The 21,994-nt window shown below is 38.6% G+C and overlaps 1 protein-coding gene across 4 annotated transcripts in view; it reads left to right on the top strand.

Moving 5' to 3' along the window:
* Positions 1-21,994, top strand: part of CTTNBP2NL (CTTNBP2 N-terminal like) — a 65,416-nt gene that overhangs the window by 10,748 nt on the left and 32,674 nt on the right. For 2 of the 4 annotated variants that reach the window (XM_003810692.5, XM_008963030.4), the window contains exons 2-3: positions 5,892-6,015; positions 9,846-9,953. In XM_003810692.5, coding sequence (XP_003810740.1) covers positions 9,855-9,953 — 99 coding nt within the window. In that variant the 5' untranslated portion in view covers positions 5,892-6,015; positions 9,846-9,854. Of the gene's footprint in view, positions 1-5,060; positions 5,504-5,891; positions 6,016-9,845; positions 9,954-21,994 lie in introns of those variants that run through there. The other 2 variants (XM_063606399.1, XM_008963031.4) reach the window with 2 other exon arrangements.

Here is a 21,994-nt window from a genome sequence, read left to right as displayed (position 1 = left end):
TGAGGCTCCTTCCAGCTTTGTGAATCGTTGTTTAGCTGAGGTTTTTCCACCATACAATTCCTAAGGCTGATAAAATGAGAGGATCAGATGTAAGCAGTGGTTACCAAGGGAGTCTCTGGAGTCAATTTACCTGGGTTCACATCCCATTTCTACCACATACTAGCTGTGAGGCTTTGAGCAAGTTTTTTAGCCTCTATGCCTCAGGTTTCTCATCTGTTAAATGAGGAGGATGATGATAATGATGAATTTGTTGGGGATGGTTATAGCATATCACCTAAGGTTGTTGTGAAGACTGAATTAGTTAATACCTGTACATGTCAAGTACTTAGAACACTGTCTGGCATACATTAATGTTTAGCTCAATAAATGTTTATCTTTTTTTCATTATTACTATTGTTTAAATTCTTCTTAGAAAACTGCTATAGAACTCTGAAGTGGTGGTGATTATTGCTGATGGTATATCATAATTAATTTCTCTATTAAGCATAGATCCAGATAATCTGGTAACCTGGAATCTGCTTTAATGTAAATAGAGCACTATGTATTTGAATAGAGTACTACAGTGTTATAAATGTTGACCCTAAAAAATACTAGCTTAATTATAGAGCTGATCTCTTGAGGCCTGCTTCAAAGTCTATGTTGGCAGTATTGAATAAACAAGCATCTTGATCCCTTGGCACCATTGTAATTTCTTTGTAAGTGCACTATTCATATTATATTTCAGGATAACTCAAAACATCTTTCCTCGTGGGATCCTGAAATTGATTTTCTCTAAAAATGTTCCCAAACCATTCTGTTTTATATAATGCTGTCTATAATGTGGCTGGGAAAAAACAGACTGATAAGGCAAAATAAGGCATTCTGAGAAATACTGTGTTGTAGTGCTGTCATGGTAAGAGGAAGGCTTAGATCCCCCTTACCTACAATTCAATTAGATCCAGTTGTTCTAATCATCTGTCAAAGTAGTAAGTGGTTAACATGTTGTGTGAGTTTGCTAGGGCTGCTATAACAAAGTACCACAGATGGGGTGGCTTAAAAAATAGAAATTTATTTTTTCACAATTCTGGAGCCTAGAAGTCTGAGATCAATGTGTGGGCAAGATTGGTTTCTTCTGAGGCGTCTCTCCTTGGCTTATAAAGATGGCTGTCTTCACATTGTCTTAACTCTGACCTGTCTATATCTCTATTTCCTCTTCTTATAAAACACCAGTCATATTGAATTAGAGCCCACCCTAATGACCTCATTTTAACTTAATTATCTCTTTAGAGATCCTGTTTCCAAAATCAGGTACTGGGGCTTAGGACTTCAACATATGAATTTTGGGAGGTACAAGTCAGCCTGTGTTATGTGTATTTAACACATGTATTATAGTAATCCAAATATTGCAGTAATATCTTTCACCTTCATCTGAGAGAAGCTTGATTTGAGATATATACTGTTTAATATTGGAATTGAATAAAATGAGATCAGTTATTATACCTTGATTTTAGAACTTTTGTAAATAGTAACAAAAACGGCTTTCTTTTTTCTTTCTTTCTTTTTTTTTTTTTTTTTTTTTTTTTTTGAGGCAGGGTCTCGCTGTATTGCCCGGGCTGGAGTGCAGTGACGTAATCTTGCCTCACTGCAACCTCCACCACCCGGGCTCACGCAATTCTCCTGCCTCAGCCTACCAGGTAGCTGGGACTACAGGCACACATGCCACCATGCCTGGCTAATTTTTGCATTTTTTGTAGGGACAGGATTTTGCCATGTTGTCCAGGCTGGTCTCAAACTTCTGAGCTCAGGTGATTTGCCGGCCTCAGCCTCTCAAAGTGTTGGGATTACAGGTGTGAGCCACGCCCTTCAAAAACAGCTTTCTTTAACAAATGTACAAAAGATCTGCTTTCTTAATCAGAAAATTACTTACTTTTTTTTTTTATTTTATTTTTTATTTTTTTGCTGTTGCCCAGGCTGGCCTTGAGCGCCTGGCCTCAATTGATCCTCCTGCTTTGGCCTCCCAAAGTGCTGAGATTACAGGCATATGCCACTGCACCCAGCCAGAAAATTATTTTCTAGTGGCACATTGACATGTTTTACTTCCTAGCCTAACCCTTAAATGCCAAAGAGGAATGAAAGGGACCATTTAGAATGTTGTCACTCTTTTATCCCAAATGAATAAATAATCCTTCTGAAAAATTAGAATCTTAAATCTTTTGAGATAGTCAAGGTAATGTGTCAACACCTTCTACCTCCGATATGAGGTTGTTTTGTATACATTTTAATTTTTTTTTAAGGAGCAACCCTATTAACTGAAGCTTTGAATGCATTTTTTAAAATAGCAGTGCATTTGTGTTCATATTCAGATTTAGTATTTGTAAATGTGGCAAGTTTATTTTTTATTATTATTTCATGTATACTGGGTTTTTAAGAAAAGTACATGATCTAGTGGGAAACTATCAAAAACACCCATTTCACATGTCTGTCTTGGCTCTTTGAGTTTTAAGAATTTACTGGCCTCCTATATTTTGGCTTGGCTTATATGTATTGAAAGAGTATTTACGGGCCGGGCGTGGTGGCTCACACCTATAATCCCAGCACTTTGGGAGGCTGAGGTGGGCGAATCACTTGAGGTCAGGAGTTCAAGACCAGCCTGGCCAACATGGTGAGACCCCTGTTTCTACTAAAAATATAAAAACTAGCCAGGCGTGGTAGCACGCACCTGTAGTCCCAGCTACTTAGGAGGCTGAGGCAGGAGAATTGCTTAAACTGCGGAGGCAGAGGTTGCAGTGAGCCAAGGTTGTGCCACTGCACTCCAGCCTGGGCAACCAAGCAAGACTCTGTCTCAAAAAAAAAAAAAAAAAAAGGAGTCTTTACATAATTGGAGTCAATTTCCTTTATAACTTTGCTCGCTAATCACTAATCACTTTGCTCACCAATACTAAAAACTCACTGAATGACCTTAAAATCTGAGTCATTTGTAGTCCAAATATAAATTTCTTAAATTTGATAGCTGAGTATAAATTTCTTAAGTTCGATATCTGAGTATATAATTAAAAAGTGATTTTTATCCAGCGTTGCAAGAATGCTCTCCTAGGTAAAATTACTGATTAAAAAAAATTAGCCCAGTTGATTTATTTAAATAGATCTATATAGATTTTTTTGAGGCATTTCTATGTCAGGAGCTATCTAAGTCTCATCTAAAAATGTTGTTTTCCTACCTTATGTGGAAAAACCTACCACCTGGAAAGAAAGAAAGCCTCAGTTCTATGTAGATATGCTCACACCCAGATAATAGACAGACAAACATCTTGCTTGTACTCCACCCTGCCCTGCCCTGTCCTGCCCTGTCCTACTGCTTACATGGCTATAGAAGCTGTTTAGGGTGTTTCTTTTTCCGCCATTCAGTCTCTATATGGTAAAATGGCAGCAGCAATGCTTGTTATCTTATAGAATTAAGTCAGAATTCCAGAGCAGAAACTGGGACTTCTTCAAGAAAGAAGAAGCATAACCGAAACCAGAATAAGTGGAGCTCGGATAGTATCCAGAGAGGGGAAAATATCAGAATAAAATGAGCAGAGCCACACCAACATACTTCTAGGCAAAATCAGTACTACAGTTAAGGAGGCACAGTGGGGTAGTTGGGGGGATGCAGTTTTTGATACCCATAACTTCTGACTGTTGGCACAAGAAAGTTCATCTAGAAAAGACTCATGCTGTCCTGGCTATTGGGCTAAGATTTCATGGTGGGATGAAACCTGTGAATAGACCAAATGGTATGCTGGGCAGGCTCATTTGAAATCACTTATTGATAACATAAAAATAAATGTAGGCCGGGCACGGAGGCTCACACCTGTAATCCCAGCACTTTGGGAGGCCAAGGCGGGGGGATCACCTGAGGTCAGGAGTTTGAGACCAGCCTGACCAACATGGAGAAACCCCATCTCTACTAAAAATATAAAATCAGCTAGGCATGGTGGCGCATGCCTATAATCTCAGCTACTCAGAAGGCTGAGGTGGGAGAATAGCTTGAACCCGGGAGGCAAAGGCTGCGGTGATCAAGATCGTGCCATTGCACTCCAGCCTGGGCAATGAGAGCGAAACTCCATCTCAAAAAAAAAAAAAAAAAAAAGTGTTATACTTAGCCCTTAAATGGGTTTATTTTTCCAGGCTATTAAAATATCTTTTTTAAAAATAAATATCTTTATCTTTTTTATTGTATATATTTATATGTGTATTTTTTATTGAGAAAACTATAAAGCTTAATATAGCTATAGCTGGCTATGCCACAGTGTATGATAATGTATCCAGACAATTTGTCTACAAGTGGTTTTTATTTCAGATTTATAGACTGTAGCATTCCTTAGAAATATGTATGTCTAAACTCTAAGGAAAGTTGGGTCTTGGAAGGAATTAGCTGAGCATTTAGTTGAAATGATCTTGCCCTTCAGAGTTACTGATGATGAAAATGACAAGTGACAGCTTACTTAGAAGATAAGTAGGGAATGAATCCATAGACTTAGAAATATCTGTGTCTAAACTCTAAGGTAATTCGGGTCTTGGAAGGAATGAGCTGAGCATCTAGTTGAACTGATCTTGTCCTTCAGAGTCACTGATGATGAAGATGACAAGTGACAGCTTACTTAGAAAATAAGTAGGGAGTGAGTCTATAGACACCATGTGGCATACCAAAAATCTGTCAGTTTTTCTGATAATGAATATGGGGCTAGAAATACCCTTTTTCTGAATATCCTTGGCCACATAATTCTGCCCATATATTGGGCAGAAATTGCTGGAATAGCTTATGCAGTGGTTTGTGTATATGTTGTTGGGTCTATATTCTTGACTGTATAACAAATTCATACTTCCTGTCCTAACTTGAGAGATCTGTAATTAGTTTAATTACTGATTCTTGTTTTAATGAAGCAACCAAGGACTTACTGCAGCATTATTTCTTCCTTTGACACTGTCCCCATTTGACTGTTAGGTTTCAGCAACTCAAATGGGCTTTCAGACTTAGTGCCTTAAAATAAAAGGCAAAGATTACATTTTATCAAATAAAATTTAAAGCCTATCATTTTTATTAAAATTTGCTGGGTCTAATACACTGTTAGGAAATCATAAACAAAAAATTACATATAATTTAACATTTAACATCTGATCATAAATGTGAAAAATATATACAGCTATAGCTGTCTATACCACAGTGTATGATAATGTATCCACACAATTTGTCTACAAGTGGTTATTTCAGATTTATAGACTGTGGGGATGTGTAATCAGCCTTTATAGACAAAGTCGAGATGCTAAGAGGCTGATTTGTTTGTTTATGGATTGTTGGGAGGTGAGGAGATGAGAATTTTCCTTATATGAATTTGGCAGTTTAAAAATTTCCATTGTAATTATGATTTTTTTTTTTTTTGAGATGGAGTCTCGCTCTGTCGCCCAGGCTGGAGTGCAGTGGCACAATCTCGGCTCACTACAAGCTCCACCTCCTGGGTTCACGCCATTCTCCTGCCTTAGCCTCGTGAGTAGCTGGGACCACAGGCACCTGCCACCACGCCCGGCTAAATCTAAGTGCATTGTGCTTAAGTCATGGTGATTCAAGCAAATAGGTTTTTGTCATTTCAGGAAGAGAAAAGTCAGAAGTTAAAATGGCAGTGGACATCTTAAAGTAGAAAAGATCTCAAAAGCCTCTACCTTCCCTTATTTTAGTTGCAAAAGGGAAGTCAGATTCCTGGTATTTTTCATATATTATTCAACTTAAACTTGAAGAACTGGCTATTTTCTTCTTTCTTGTCATTATCAACCTACAGCTGTCAGACCTCATCAGCGATGACAGTTGACATTAATGGGATTTACCAAGTTGTTTATAGTATAATCACATGAACAATAAATTTCTCCTTATTTTGCAGCATTGGACACATTTCCACCATGCTAATGGCATTTTAAATATATTTGGCAATTTTCCCAATTTTTTACTGAAGAAAACTGTAAGTTTATACTTGAGGACTGAAGTGTGACTCTGCCGATTATCAGGTCAGTATCACCCCTACCTCCAAGAATATCACTGCTATCCTAAAATCTAATGCAGTTTTACTGTCATTCTTTTATATTTCAGGCAAAAATTTATTGCAGTGTCTATATATTGAGATTACATTCAAATGCATAGAACAGAAGGAACTGTTAAATGTTAATACTTATAAATGGTGGTTATTGGAATATGCAAGAACAGATCTGTTGGTTCTTACATTACACAGCAGTGGCCTTTCTTTCCTCCTGTGTAATATTTATATTGTGTTCATGTAGACACTAAGCTGAGTTGGTACCTTTTTTTTTTTTTGACACAGAGTCTCACTGTGTCAACCAGGCTAGAGTACAGTGGCGTGATTTCGGCTCACTGCCATCTCCACCTCCCAGGTTCAAGCGATTCTCCTGCCTCAGCCTCCCTCCCGAGTAGCTGGGACTACAGGTGTGCACCACCACGTCTGGCTAATTTTTTTGTATTTTAAGTAGAGACAGGGTTTCACCATGTTGGCCAGGCTGGTCTTAAACTCCTGACCTCAAGTGATCCTCCCACCTCCACCTCCCAAAGTGCTGGGATGGGATTACAGGTGTGGGTAACCATGCCTAGCCGAGTTGGGACATATTAGTGAAATGTTCCAGTTATTAACATTTGTGTGCAGAAGTGATTTATAAACACAGAGATAATAAAAGAATTCTTCTTTGTCATTGACAAGGAATAGAACCTTTTCTTGCCTAGGCTGGACTGTTTTGTAATTAAAGTGACTCTGAAGACTGTTTTAATTTTACTCTTTTATAAGGATGTATATTTATCATAACAGATCAAAGACTTTTTGTTTCATTTTACATATCGAACACTTTAAGTACAATATAATTTAGTTCTTTGTATATGTACCTCTTATTTTTATTTTATTAGAATCTAACAAATAATACTTGATTTTTACTTAGAAGCTTAAACTAGAACCAAGAAGGACTTCCCAATTGCAAAAGGGCAACTGAAGTTATTTCCGAGGTCATCGATCTTGGCTGTCTGCAGTTTTTGATAGTGCCTTTCTTAAATTCTTTTGAAAAATGAGACAGGATAATAGTTACTAATAATGAAACCAGGTATCAGCAATGTGGTAAGATGTTCTACATTTATTAACTTAATCTTCATAGCAGCCCTATGAGTTAAATATCATCATCCCCCTTTCACAGATTAGAAAACGGAGTCAGATAACTTGCCCAGTCACACAACTAGGAAGATGCAGATGTGGCATCTGACTACCAAGCTACATGTTCTTTCCAATATAACCTCTAATAAAGTGTAGCTTTATTAGGTTTGTTAGAATTTTTTTGTTTAGTTTTGTTTTAGTTTTTATTTTTATTTTTAGAATAAATGTTATCAGATATATCCCTGATACTAAAGTGAACATCATTTACTAGTTGCTGAAATTCACTTGTTAGAAAATAGAGGCTGGGCGTGGTGGCTCACACCTTTAATCTCAGCACTTTGGGAGGCCGAGGCGGGCGGATCACCTGAGGTCAGGAGTTGGAGACCAGCTTGGCCAACATGGTAAAACCCCATCTCTACTAAAAATACAAAAATTAGCTGGGCATGGTGGCATGTGCCTGTAATCCCAGCTACTTGGGAGGCTGAGGCAGGAGAATCGCTGGAACCCGGGAGGCGGAGGTTGCAGTGAGCCAAGACTGCACCATTGCTCTCCAGCCTGGGCAACAAGAGCAAAACTCTGTCTCAAAAAAATAAATAAATAAAAAGAAAAAGAAAAAAAGGCCAGGTGTGGTGGCTCACACCTGTAATCCTAGCACTTTGGGAGACTGAGGTGAGCGGATCACCTGAGGTCAGGAGTTCAAGACCAGCCTTGCCAACATGGTGAAACCCCGTCTCTACTAAAATACAAAAATTAGCCAGGCATGATGGTGGTTGCCTGTAATCCCAGCTACTCAGAGGCTGAGACTGGAGAAGTACTTGAACCTGGGAGACGGTGGTTGCAGTGAGCCGAAATCACCCCACTGCATTCCAGCCTGGGCAACTGAGTGAGACTCCATCTCAAAAAAAGAAAATTAGCAGTTAGAGCTGAGGTTACATCGAAGATGTTTTACTGTGCTTTAAAAGACTTGGACAGCATGTCCTGGAACACAATCTAACAACAAAGTGAAGTATGCATTTTATACATGTTCACTTAAAAGCAGTAGCTCTGGGAGGAATCAATTCTTTTTTTGTGTGCCCCCCAAAATTAAAAAGAGTGATAAATTACTGGAGGATGTGTGAACTGGTCATGTTATGATTCACTTTCCATAAGAGTGGCAATTTGAAAATAAAAAGTGGAGAGAGAAATATTTGTTCTACTTTGGAAATTATAAAATATATCTTACCATACACACTGGTCAGAAGGCTAAGATTGTACAGCAGTCTAACTTGTATCTTTATGTGGTTTGTGAGAATTAGTGTTGTAGAAAGGATTGAGTTTGTGTCATGCAATTTGCCATTTAACATACTTTGGAACATGCAGATTCTCAGAGAAATGTGAACTTACCAAGTCAGATAAATTCAGTTTTTGGTAGCCTAGCCAATTAAGATGTTTAAACAGGCCTGGCACAGTGGCTCATGCCTGTAATCCCAGCACTTTGAAGGCTAAGGTGGGAGGATCACTTGAGTCCAGGAGTTTGAGTCCAGTCTGGGCAACACAGGGAGACCCCATTTCTGCAAACAATAAAAAATAAATTAACCAGGCGTGGCGGCGTGTATCAGTGATCCTAGCTACTTGGGAGGCTGAGGCGGGAGAATCGCTTGAGCCCAGGAGGTTGAGGCTGCAGTGAGCCGTGTTTGCACCACTACACTCCAGGCTGGGTGACAGAGCAAGACCCTGTCTTAAAACAAAAAAAAATAAAAAAAGATGTTTAAACACTATACTTTGAGAATTCATTTAAAAGTAGGTTTGCATATAGTTGAATTAAGTCTATTTTACTATACAAGATATAAATATTGTGTTAGCTATTGTCTGTGAAAGCAGACAATTTAAAAGAAAAATTTCTCCCATACTCCCACCAAACATTATCTCTTTTCCCGAATTTTATTTTAACCAATTGAAGAGGGATATCAGAATGTTTTATATACAGTTTTGGAAATTGGTTATCTAAAACTGGGAAATCTTTTGATGGTCTATCAATTTTTCAGAGAAATAGTATTCATTATAACACAATTTTACCTGAAAAATCAGTGGCTAATTCTTGTTTGGTTTTTTTTTTGGTTTTTTTTTTTGAGACAGAGTCTCACTCTGTCGCCCAGGCTGGAGTACAGTGGCGTGGTCTCGGCTCACTGCAATCTTTGCCTCCCGCGTTCAAGTGATTCCCCTGCCTCAGCCTCCCGAGTAGCTGGGACTACAGGCGTGCCCCCACCATGCCCGGCTAATATTTTGTATTTCAGTAGAGACAGGGTTTTACCATGTTGGCCAGGATGGTCTTGATCTCCTGACTTCGTGGTCCGCCCACCTCAGCCTCTCAAAGTGCTGGGATTACAGGCATGAGCCACTGCGCCCAGCCCTAGCGGCTAATTCTTTCTGAGATTTCCTAGGATATTTGTTTGTAAACATGTCTGGAGGAAATATGATGAAAAATTGATCTTTGTGAGTGGTAGTGAAATCAATAATTAAAGTGAATTTTACTTTCTGTTGTTGCTCAATTTGTGATTAACATCAGAAAACATATTTCTATTTAATTTCAACTATTTCCTTTATTAAGGCATTTGATACTATAATTGCTCTTATCTCTCACTTTATTTTTTCTTTAATTGTATCAAATTAACTATGTCTTTGGAGATTCTCTGATTGTTACCTTTGTTTCAGGCTTTCAAGATGAATCTGGAAAAACTCAGCAAGCCTGAACTCCTGACACTATTTAGTATTCTTGAAGGAGAGCTTGAAGCAAGGGACCTTGTTATAGAAGCCTTAAAGGTATGTTAAAAGAAAAAAAAAAAGAGGTCATCATACATTTTGAAAGTCATTCATTAGTTTTAATTTATTTAACTAAGGTATTTCTGCAGTTTCCATTGAAATTAAATGGAGGACATACTGATACTTGCTATAGGTAGCCACCTACATTGTGTGTTATTAGGGACACTGGTGAAACCTTTCTGTTTTCAAAATAGTTCCCTTAGTTTCTCGATCTGATGTCTAGACCTTGAACTTCATTCTTTTTTTTTTTTTTTTGAGACAGAGTGTCACTCTGTCGCCAGGCTGGAGTGCAGTGGCGCTATCTCGGCTCACTGCAACTTCTGCCTCCTGCATTCAAGTTCCTGCCCCAGCCTCCTGAGTAGCTGGGACTACAGGCGCACACCACCATGCCCAGCTAATTTTTGTATTTTTAGTAGAGACAGGGTTTCACCATGTTGGCCAGGATGGTCTTGATCTCTTGACCTGGTGATCCGCCCCCGCTTAGCCTCCCAAAGTGCTGAAATTACAGGTGTGAGCCACCGCGCCCGGCAGAATTTCATTCTTTTAGTTTAGTGGCCCTTAGCTGTTTTTGAACGCTGACCCCTTTGAGACTTGATAAGAGCAACTTCCCAATAAATGTATATACATCCATATATCAAAATTTGAAATATAATATCTGGGAGATCAAGGATCCCATGAAAACATCCACAGATTCCCTGGACCCCAGATTAAGAATTCTTACTTTTGGTAGTTTTAGCCCATTTCTAATTGTCACTGCTAATTGCCTGTTCTTATTCTCACTTCTTTGCCCCATTTATCATCTGTCTCAATCCCTTCATAATTAGGATAGGAGTGGAGGTAACAGCTGCCTCTAATGGAAAAATCAGAGGATGACCTCGTTTTCTCTTTTATAGTTTTACCAAGATAACCTGTCTGCTTTTCAGCCTTAGAAACTGTACAAACCTGTAGTGCTTTATGTGTCTATTTACTAATCACTGTATCCTCAGCACCCAGCATAGTGCCAGGCATGTAGATGCTCAGTAAATGTTTGTTGAACAAATGAAATGATTGTACCATTGTGGTGTGTTACTTTAAAAGATTACTATAATACTTCTAAGTGGATGTTGTGAATTACTAAATTTTAAAGCCTCTTCTTATGTACTCTGCAGCACATACTGCCTGCTGGTTTTAATGTTAACAGATGCTTAGATGCTTTTTGCACATGTTTTCCTAAAATATATTTTTTTCTTCATGAATCCAATTTTGGTTACTATAGGCAGTTCTGATAAGTTGAGAGAGAAGCTTGAGAAGCAAGAGCTAAAATTAAGGGAGCATTTTGATATAAGATACCATTCAGAATCAGGCACAAGTGTTGTATTTAGTCTGCATATGGTCTGTAGGTGATAAAATTATTCTGAGGCTTAACTCTGTGCAGTTTAGGTGAAATGAATAGCTTCACCAGAAGTGACATATCTTTAAACAATCTATTGTTAGATAAAATAGGGGGCAGCTGGGATTAAAATTGTTTCAATCGTTTGAGAAAAGTAACTGCCATAGCATTCTTTAAACTGAAGTATCATTTTATTTATGGAGTTTTGGGGGGTTTTTTGTTGTTATTTGTTTTGGTTCTCCAATGTATCAGGATTTTACTGCATTAGTTGTATCGTTTTTGCTTAACAATAAACACCTGTTGGACTTTATGAACTACTATGGCAACTTACCAATTTTCTTCCTTTTAATATTGGTTCTTAATTGATGCTTAGTGGGTTGAAAAGGTTTTGGTCTTTGTTCTAAATAGCTATGATTTGTTTTTCTTTTCTGTTTTGTCTCCAGTAAAAAAAGCTTATCTTTTTATTTTCTCCCTAGCTTCAAAATAGATTTTTGTCTGGACATAAAATCTATTCTTTAATCTTATATCTCTAAACAAAACCATATGGCTTACTGTCACTTCTTTGGCAAGGCTTGAGTTTCTTTCAGGATATGTTGTAAAGTTCCCATAGGCTGTAAGTTGACCTTACCTATAGAGTTAGAATTGTAAAAGAGCTACATTCCTGTTCCAAAATTTCTGCAAAGTGCCAGATTGCAGCTATACTCTTCTAGAGCCCCCCATAATTATGTTCTTTTTCTTCCTAGAATCCTCCTCACTCACTCTCTATTGCAGCCAAGACATGTTTGGCATAGAACCAGGGAAAGCCAATAGAAAATAATGTAACACATTATTCAGTGTCTTGTATATTTCATATCTAATTGTTACGGAGGGGACCTATACTATATTTGGTCCTAATTAAATTTTATTTAAAGTGGTTTTCTGTTTTAGAAGGAATCATGTCAGAAAAAAAAACTTCTTTATGAACGTCTTTCCCTTTTATTACTTTAATTTCATGAATAAGAACACCAAAGGAATACCCTCTACAATGAAAGCAAATTACATTGCTCATGAACTGTCTGGGGGAAGCAGAGAGTGGAACCACATAGTTCAGCAGGAAAGCCTCAGTTCATTAATTCCAAGCAAATCTAGTAAATGGCTTCCTACCATAGGCTGTGATTGCTTCAGAGGAGAATAAAGGAAGGTTAATCAATGGCCATTTTAAAAAATCTGAAAAATAGATTTGACTGCTAATAAAATTTAGATTAAATAGTTTATTTCTGAATATTCCACATCGGGTATATTACATCTGCACATCTTAGATCTGATGCAAAGCCACACTAAATGGCTTCTGTGACTAAATAGAATCCACCTTGCATTTATTGGTATTGCTTTATTTTAAAGCATTCTTTAAATCATCTATACAATGATAAATGGTGAAATATTACAGCTTTCATGTGCGATTAACTTAAGGAGTCTTGAATTCGTTTCCACTGATGCCTCAATCATAAAATAGGTATATCCTCTTTTAAAACCGAGGATAGAACTTTGTTGTGTTTGGCCAAATGCTGTTGCAAAATCCCCCAAGCAAGAAGATTTACAGGCAAAAATGTTGTAGACATGACAAAGTTAGAAGTATATTTAGAGTATGAGATTATGTAATACATCATTCTATAGGTTTAACTGTTGTGAGTTTTTTCAGCCACAAAGGGTTAAAATGAAAAAATCGAAATGTTATGTCTTTGTTGAAACAAATAATTTACTTTCACTGAAAATATTATTGAAAAAATAATCATAAGGATCTAATGACAGTGCCAAAATATAGAAAACAAAAGTTACCATGGAAGGTGCTGTGGCTTAAGAACATTACAGCTATGATCATATAGTGGTTAGTACTCTGTGTTGTGCCTGCAGCAACCTCAGTTTGTATCCAAGTTGTGGCACCAAAAATTAAAAAAAAAATAACAATGCAAGTTCACTATAAGTCCATAGCCTAACATCTGCCTTTGGTCACGGCCTTGTACTTATTATGGAAGCAGATTATTATAAAGACTGGTCTGAAATGAAAAACGTAAAATTGAACTTAGCAATCACCAAACATACTAATAAGCCTGTGAAGAGAGTTTGCATTTTTTAAAAAAATCAGATATTAGCTTGCTTGATAACAGATCTTTGAAAGTCTTAAACAGACTCAAGTTGAAACATTCTCTGGCACCCGTAAGCCTGGACCTAACAATTCTTTGGCCAAAAATGATCCCATTTTAATAGATGGTTTTTAGGACGAGCTTTTAAGATTGGGATGGGTGGTTTCGATCATTGATAAAGATCACATGAACACATGAACATAAGCTATAACTGACAGAAGTCCAATTTCTGTCTAGTTCCCAACTGGGATATTAGGGTGGGAGCAGAACTTTATTTAGGTTACTGAGTTATAAGGTTTTTATATTTACAGTATTCATAACCTTTATTATAAAACGTTAATGAATTAATCAGTGACCATTTGTGGCCACATTTTAATATGTTTTTTAGAGTTGGAGTGGCTTTTTTTTTTTTTTGAGATGAAGTCTCGCTCTGTTGCCCAGGCTGGAGTGCAATAGCATGATTTCAGCTCACTGCAGCCTCCGCCTCCTGAGTTCAAGTGATTCTCCTGTCTCAGCCTCCGAGTAGCTGGGATTACAGGCGTGCGCCACCACACCCAGCTAATTTTTTAATACTTTTATAGAGATGGGGTTTTACCGTATTGGCCAGGCTGGTCTTGAACTCCTGACTCCTGATCTACCCACCTCAGCCTCCCAAAGTGCTGGGATTACATGCGTGAGCCACCACACTCAGCCTGGAGTGGCTATTTTTATTCCTATGCTCTGTTTCTTTTTCGGAGACAGTCTTACTCTGTCGCCTAGGCTAGAGTGCAGTGGCTGGAGTGAGCAGCTCACTGCAGCCTCAACCTGCTGGACTTTAGTAATTCTCCCACCTCAGCCTCCTGAGTAACTGGGACTACAGGGGCATGCCACTATACCTGGCTAAGTTTTGTATTTTCTGTAGAGACAGGGTTTTGCCATGTTACCCAGGCTGGTTTCGAACTCCTGCTCAAGCAGTTCTGCTGTCCCAGCCTCCCAAAGTGCTGGGATTACAGGCATGAGCCACCGTGCCGGCCTATTCCTGCTCTCTCTGAGTAAAGTTTATACATGGATTCCTGATTTTTCAAAAAAGAAACAAAGATAATTACTAGGCACTCTTCAAAACCATCAACCAGAACATTCAATTAAGTGTAGCTGTTAGGAATGTGAGCTTTCAAGTGAGACAGACTTTAGGGTTTGAGCTCTGCCACTCAATTGTAGTGTGATCTTAGATCAATTATTTTACCTTGTAAGTTTTATTGGTAAAATGTTATGGTTATTACGAGGACCAAATGAGATAGCAAATGCTAATTGAAGTGCTCAGTGCTCATTTACTGTTGGTTATTATTATTAGAACAGAGGTTCAAAGTCCATCCATCCATTTAGGAACAAAGATACATTCCATAAAGCAAGAAATACTAGTAAGGCCAGGCACTGTGGCTTATGCCTATTAATCCCAGCACTTTGGGAGGCCGAGGCAGGAGGCATTATGTTGCCAAGGCTAGACTCGGACTCCTAGCCTGAAGTGCTAAGAGTTTGAGTCTAGCCTTGGCAACATAATGAGACCCCCATTTCTTTTCTTTTTTTTTTTTTTTTTTTGAGACGGAGTTGCCCAGGCTGGAGTGCAGTGGCACAATCTCGGCTCACTGCAACCTCCGCCTCCCGGGTTCAAGCGATTCTCCTGCCTCAGCCTCCCGAGTAGCTGGGACTGCAGGTGTGCGCCACCACGCCCGGCTAGTTTTTTTGTATTTTTAGTAGAGATGGGGTTTCACCATGTTGGCCAGGCTGGTCTTGAACTCCTGACCTCGTAATCCACCTGCCTCGGCCTCCCAAAGTGCTGGGATTACAGGCATGAGCCACTGTGCCCGGCAAGACCCCCATTTCTACAAAAAAAAAAAAAGGAGAAGAAGAAAGAAATACTGATAATATGCTGTCCTTCGTAAGGAAAATGACAGTTCTTCTCAATTAAATCTTTGTTGTTATTAGTGGCACTTGGACATTATCTTGTTTTTCTTATGGGAATTGACAGTTTTGAGGTGATCCATTCCCATCCACACACCCAAAAGCATGTATTTTGAGACAGCAAAGGTTAAGGGTGTACTCTGGTGCATGGAACAGATGTTTTAATTCCTTCTCTTTATAATGAAAACAGGAAATACAGGGATAATGCAGAAGCCTTCGTAGCAGATTTTTTTTCATTGATTTGTTTATTATTCCATTGTTTGATGCAGCTTATTTTGTTTTTTTAAAACAGCTTTATTGAAGTATAATTGACATGATAAACTGTATTATTTGATATGTGCATACTGATGTTTTGATATGTGTTTCCCCAAGAAACCATTATCACAATCAAGATAACAAACATATCCATTGCTCCCCAAAATTTTTATGCCCCTTAGTGACCTCTCCTGCTCAACTTTCCCCACTACTCTCTGCCCCTTACCCCAAACCACTGATCTGCTTTCTGTCATCAGAAATTATTTACATTTTCTGAAATTTTATATAAGTGGAATCATACGGAATATACTCTATTTTTTCCTGGCTTCTTTCACTCAGCATAATTACTTTGAGATTTATTCATGTTGTTGTGTATATTGATAGCTCATTTCTTCTTTGTTACTTAATAGTGTTGGCATTATATGTATATACCACGGTTTTGTTTTATCCACTTATCTGTTGATAAATATTTGTATTGTTTCTAATTTGGGACTTTATAATTAAAGTTGCTGTGAACATTCATGTACAAGGCTTTGTGTGGATATATGCTTTCATTTCTTTTGAATAAAAGCTAGAAATTGAATGGCTATATCATATGATAGATGTGTATTTAATTTTTAAGAATCTGCCCAAGTGTTTTGCAAAGCGATTGTACCATTTTACATTCCACAGATATATCCAGTTGCTGCACATCCTCACCAAACTTGGTATAGCCAATCTTTTTCATTTTAGCCATCCTTATAGGTGTGTAATATCTCATTATAGTTACAATTTGCATATTATTGTTGGCTGATGTTAAGTATCATTTCATGTGCTTATTTGCTAATTTGCTCTCTGTATTATTTTTTTTGTTTGTTTTTGTATTTTTTAATTTTAGAGATGGGATCTCACTTTGTTGCCCAAGCTGGAGTACAGTGGTGTAATCATGGCTCACTGCAGCCTCAACCTCTTGGGCTCCAGCAATCCTCCAGCCTCAGCCTCCCCAGTAGCTGGAACTACAGGCACACACCACCATGCCTGGCTAATTTTTAAAATTTTTAGTAGAAATGAGGTCTCACCATGTTGCTCAGGCTGGTCTCAAACTCCTCACCCTAAACGATCTTCCCACCTTGGCTTCCCAAAGTGTTGGGATTGTAGGCATAGTCACCAACCTGGCCTGTGTTGTTTTCTTTGGTGCATGCAGTATCTGTTAAAATCTTTTGCCCATTTTTTTTTAAGTTATTTGTTTTCTCATTATTTAGTTTTGAGAGTTTCTTATATATCTGGATGCAAGTCCTTTATCAAATATATGCCTTGCAAATATTTTCTCCCAGTCTGTGACTTATTTCATTCTCTTAACTCTATTTTTTTTTACAGTTAAGATACTTAACTGTTATAGTTAATAATGTATTGTATACTTCAAAAATCACTGAGAGTAGATTTTAAATGTTCTCACTACACAAAAATGATAAGTATGTAAGATCATACATATGTTAATTAGCTCGATTTTGCCGTTCCACAGTGTATACATATTTCAAAACATCATGTGGCACACTATAAATATTTCCAATTTTTGGCCGGGCGCGGTGGCTCACGCCTGTAATCCCAGCACTTTGGGAGGCCGAGGCGGGCGGATCACGAGGTCAGGAGATCGAGACCATCCTAGCTAACACGGTGAAACCCCGTCTCTACTAAAAATAGAAAAAATTAGCCGGGCGTGGTGGCGGGCGCCTGTAGTCCCAGCTACTCGGGAGGCTGAGGCAGGAGAATGGCGTGAACCCAGGAGGCGGAGCTTGCAGTGAGCTGAGATCGGGCCACTGCACTCCAGCCTGGGCGAAAGAGCAAGACTCCGTCTCAAAAAAAAAAAAAAAAAAAAAAAAAAAAATTTCCAATTTTTTATCAATTAAAAAATAAATTTTAAATAAATAAAAACCCAGCCATAATCTAGACCAGGAAAAAAAAATGCATCTTTTGTAGACAGGAAAAAAGAAAAGATACTTAAGTGTGTCTCATTTCATTCTCTTAACTGTATCTTAAGAAAAGATACTTAACCTTGTCTTATTTCATTCTCTTAACTGTATCTTTTGAAGAGCAGAAGTTTTTCATTTCCATGAAGTCCAATTTATCAATTTTTTTTGTTTTGTTTTTTGAGACGGAGTCTCGCTGTGTCGCCAAGGCTGGAGTGCAATGACGCGATCTCGGCTCACTGCAACCTTTGGCTCCGGATTCAAGTGATTCTCCTGCCTCCGCCTCCCAAGTAGCTGGGATTACAGGCACATGCCATCATACCCGGCTAATTTTTTGTGTCTAGTAGATACAGGATTTCACCATGTTGGTCGGGCTGGTCTTGGACTCCTGACCTCAGGTGACCCACTCGCCTCAGCCTCCCAAAGTGCTGGGATTACAGGCATGAGCCGCCGTGCCCGGCCTATCAATTTCTCTTTTATGGATTTTGTTTTTAATGTTATATCTAGGAAATCTTTGCCTAAACCAAGGTCAGAAAGGTTTTCTCCTGTTTTTTTTTGTTTTTGTTTTTCTTATAAGTCTCATAGTTTTAAGTTTTACACTTAAGTCTATGATATATCTTCAGTTAATGTTGTTATATAGTACAACGCATGGATCCATTTTTTGTTTTTTTGCATATAGATGTCCAGTTGTTCTAGCACCAATTGTTGAGATTATCCTTCCTCTTTAGAATGGTCTTTGCACCTTTGTCAGTCGGTTATTCATATATTCATGTGTTTATTTCTAGACCCTCTGTTCTGTTCTTTTGATCTATTTGTCTACCTTGATGCCAGTACCACACTGTTTTGGTTATTGTGGCTTTGTGGTAACTTAAAATCAATTAGTGTTAGTCCTCCAACTTGTATTCTTTTTGAAACTTGCTTTACGTATTTATGGTCCTTCGCATTTCCATATGAATAGAATCAGCTTGCCAATTTCCCTAAAAATCCTGTTGGGATTTTGATTGGGATTGTATTGAATCTAGAGATCAATTTGGGAAGAATTCATATCTTAACAACATTGTGTTTTTCGATCCATGAATATGCTATATCTCATCATTTATTTAGGTTGTCTTTAATTTCTCTCAGCAGTGCTTTGTAGCTTTTAGTGTATAGCTTTTTCACATTTTTTTTGTCAGATTTACCCTAAGTGTTTCACACTTTTGATGATACTATAAATGGTATTGGGTTTTGTTGTTGTTGTTGTTTTGGTTTGGTTTGTTTTTTTGAGACAGGGTCTGACTCTGTCACCCAGGCGGAGTGTAGTGGCATGATCATGGCTCACTGCAGCCTCAAGCCCCAGGCTCAAGTGATCCTCTTGCCTTAGCCTCCCAAGTAGCTAGGACTACAGGCACACACCACAACGCCCAGGTAAATTTTTTTTTTTTTTTTTTGTAGAGAGATAGGATCTCACTGTGTTGCCCAGGTTGGTCTCGAACTCCTGGCCTGGACCCAAGTGATCCTCCCACCTCACCCTCCCAAAATGCTGGGATTACAAGCGTGAGCCACTGCACCCAGCCAGTATTGTTTGTTAAATGTTAATTTCTGATTGTTTATTGCTGTTTTACAGAAATAAAATTGGCCAGGTGCGGTGGCTTACACCTGTAATCCCAGCACTTTGGGAGGCTGAGGCAGGCAGATCACCTGAGGTCAGGAGTTCAAGACCAGCCTGGTTAACATGGTGAAACCCCGTCTCTACTAAAAGTACAAAAATTAGCTGGGCGAGGTGGCACACGCCTGTAGTCCCAGCCACTCAGGAGGCTGAGATAGGAGAATCACTTGAACCTGGGAGGCAAAGGTTGCAGTGAGCTGAGATCGCGCCACCGCACTCCAACCTGGGCAGCAGAGCAAGACTCCATCCCCATCAAAAAAAGAAATAAAATTAATTTTTGTATACATTGATTTTATATCCTGCAACCATGCTAATAAACTCACTTATTAATTCCAGTAGCTTTTAAAATAAATTTCATGGGGGCCCACGACGGTGGCTCATGCCTATAATCCCAGTATTTTGGGAGGCCTTGGTGGGTGGATCATTCAAGTCCAGGAGTTCAAGACCAGCATGGGCAACATGGTGAAACCCCTTGTCTAAAAAAAAAAAAAAAATTAGCTGGGTATGGTAGCGTGCATCTGTAACCCCGGCTACTAGGGAGGCTGAGGTAGGAGACTTGATGGAATTAATGAGATTGAGGCTGCAATGAGCTATAATTGCACCACTGCACTCCAACTTGGGAGACAGAATGAGACCCTGGCTCAATCAATCAGTCAGTCGTTTCCATTGAATTTTCTACAGACAATTATGTCTGCAAATAAGGACAGTTTTACTTACTTCTTTCTAATCTGGATGCCGTGTGTGTGTGTGTGTGTGTGTGTGTGTGTGTGTATGTCTGTCTGTCTGTCTGTCTTACTACATTGGCTAGAACTTCAGTACAATGTCAAGTAGAAATGATGGGGATATCTGTGTCTTCTTCCCAGAAAGCCTTCAGTCTGTCAAGTTGTTAGCCGTAGGTTTTTTGCAAATGCTGTTTATCAGATTAAGGAAATTTGTCTTTTTAATTTGCAGGGAATTTTTATTAGGAATGGATGCTGGATTTTGTCATGCTTTTTCTGTACCCATTAAAAGCATAAAAATTTTTATGTCCTTGTTGTGTGTCTGAAGTATTGTGTGAAAGAGAGCTTCATCCCCTTTTTTATTGACCTTCTCTGAGATCAAGTAGAGTGATGTGGAGTAGCTTTTTCAGATTTATTCTGCTGCTTTTTAGAAACTAAATTCTGTAATTTAATTTTTAAAATTTTGCTGTGCTGGGCACAGTGGCTCACACCTGTAATCCCAGAACTTTAGGAGGTCAAGGCAGGAGGATCACTTGAAGCCAGGAGTTGAAGACCGGCTTGGGCAATATAGCAAGACCCCATCTCTAAAAAAAAGAAAAAAGAAAAGAAAGTAAAATTTTGCTGAGTAGAGTCCAGTAATTAAATCATTTTCCCTACGGCAAAACTTTTTTTTTTTTTTTTTTTTTTGAGACGGAGTCTTGCCCTTTACTGAGGTTGGAGTGCAATGGCATGATCTCGGCTCACTGCTACCTCTGCCTCCTGGATTCAAATGATTCTCCTGCCTCAGCCTCCTGAGTAACTGGGATTACAGTTGCCCACCACCACACCCAGCTAATTTTGTATTTTTACTATAGACAAGGTTTCACCATATTGGCCAGACTAGTCTCAAACTCCTGACCTCAAGTGATCTGCCCACTTCAGCCTCCCAAAGTTCTGGGATTACAGGGTTGAGCCACCGCACCTGGCCTCCCCATGGCAAAACTTAATAGTAATTTAAAAATCATAAACATTTCAACAGAAGAAACAATACCTCTACTGCTTTTATGAACTCCTCTCCTTTAAAGCAACTTTCCTTTGTCTTTTATTAGTTTTAATATTTTGTTGGCTTCTTATGATCATTTTTCCAAAGACAAAAATACAAAGTGTGAATTTTTATACCTGATAGAATATTATTACCCCTTTCCCAGGAATAACAGAAATAATCTATTTGAAACAATCTTAAAGGCTCCTTTTATGATAAACCATTTAAATTGATTTTTAGTGGCTCACTTAGGAAATAGACATCAAAATGTACCATTCCTTTAGTATTTTTCCGAAGGCATTTTTTCTCGTTAATCTGGGAGCACAAGAAGATTGATTTTAAAGGGGATTGTGTTTATAGGTGACATCCCCTATATTCTGAATGCTGCTCCAGAGTCAGTTGTTGAAGAATAAGTAAACATAGTATTGCTTCTCCGTTTTACTTTTGGGCAAAAAAATTCAGGGTTGGTTTCTTTTACTGAATTTACTAATCTCAGGACACCTACTGAGGAGAGTGGCTGTAGTTGACATGATTTTACATAAAAATCCATTTACGAAACATTTTGTATAAGTTAACTTCCAGTTACCCCTCAGACAACCCATGATAACATAGTTATATTGATCTAGCAATTAAGTCTTCAGAAAAAGTAAATCCTGCTGGGTGTGGTGGCTCATGCCTATAATCCCAGCACTTTGGGAGGCCGAGGCAAGTGGATCACGAGGTCAGGAGATCAAGACCATCCTGGCTGACACGGTGAAACCCCGTCTCTATTAAAAATACAAAAAAATGAGCCAGACATGGTGGCATGCACCTGTAGTCCCAGCTACTTGGGAGGCTGAGGCAGGAGAATCCCTTGAACCCAGGAGGCAGAGGTTGCAGTGAGCCGAGATCGCGCCACTGCACCCCAGCCTGGGGGACAGAGCAAGACTCTGTCTCAAAAAAAAAAAAAACAGTAAATCCTTTATTAATAGCTACACGAATTGGGTGGTATATCCACATGATGGAACATTATAAAGCCATTTTAA

Source organism: Pan paniscus, chromosome 1 (genome assembly GCF_029289425.2).
Source record: "Pan paniscus chromosome 1, NHGRI_mPanPan1-v2.0_pri, whole genome shotgun sequence".
Lineage (NCBI taxonomy): Eukaryota > Metazoa > Chordata > Mammalia > Primates > Hominidae > Pan > Pan paniscus.
The sequence above is the reverse complement of the archived record's forward strand: the minus strand, read 5'-3'. Positions and strand labels throughout refer to the sequence as shown.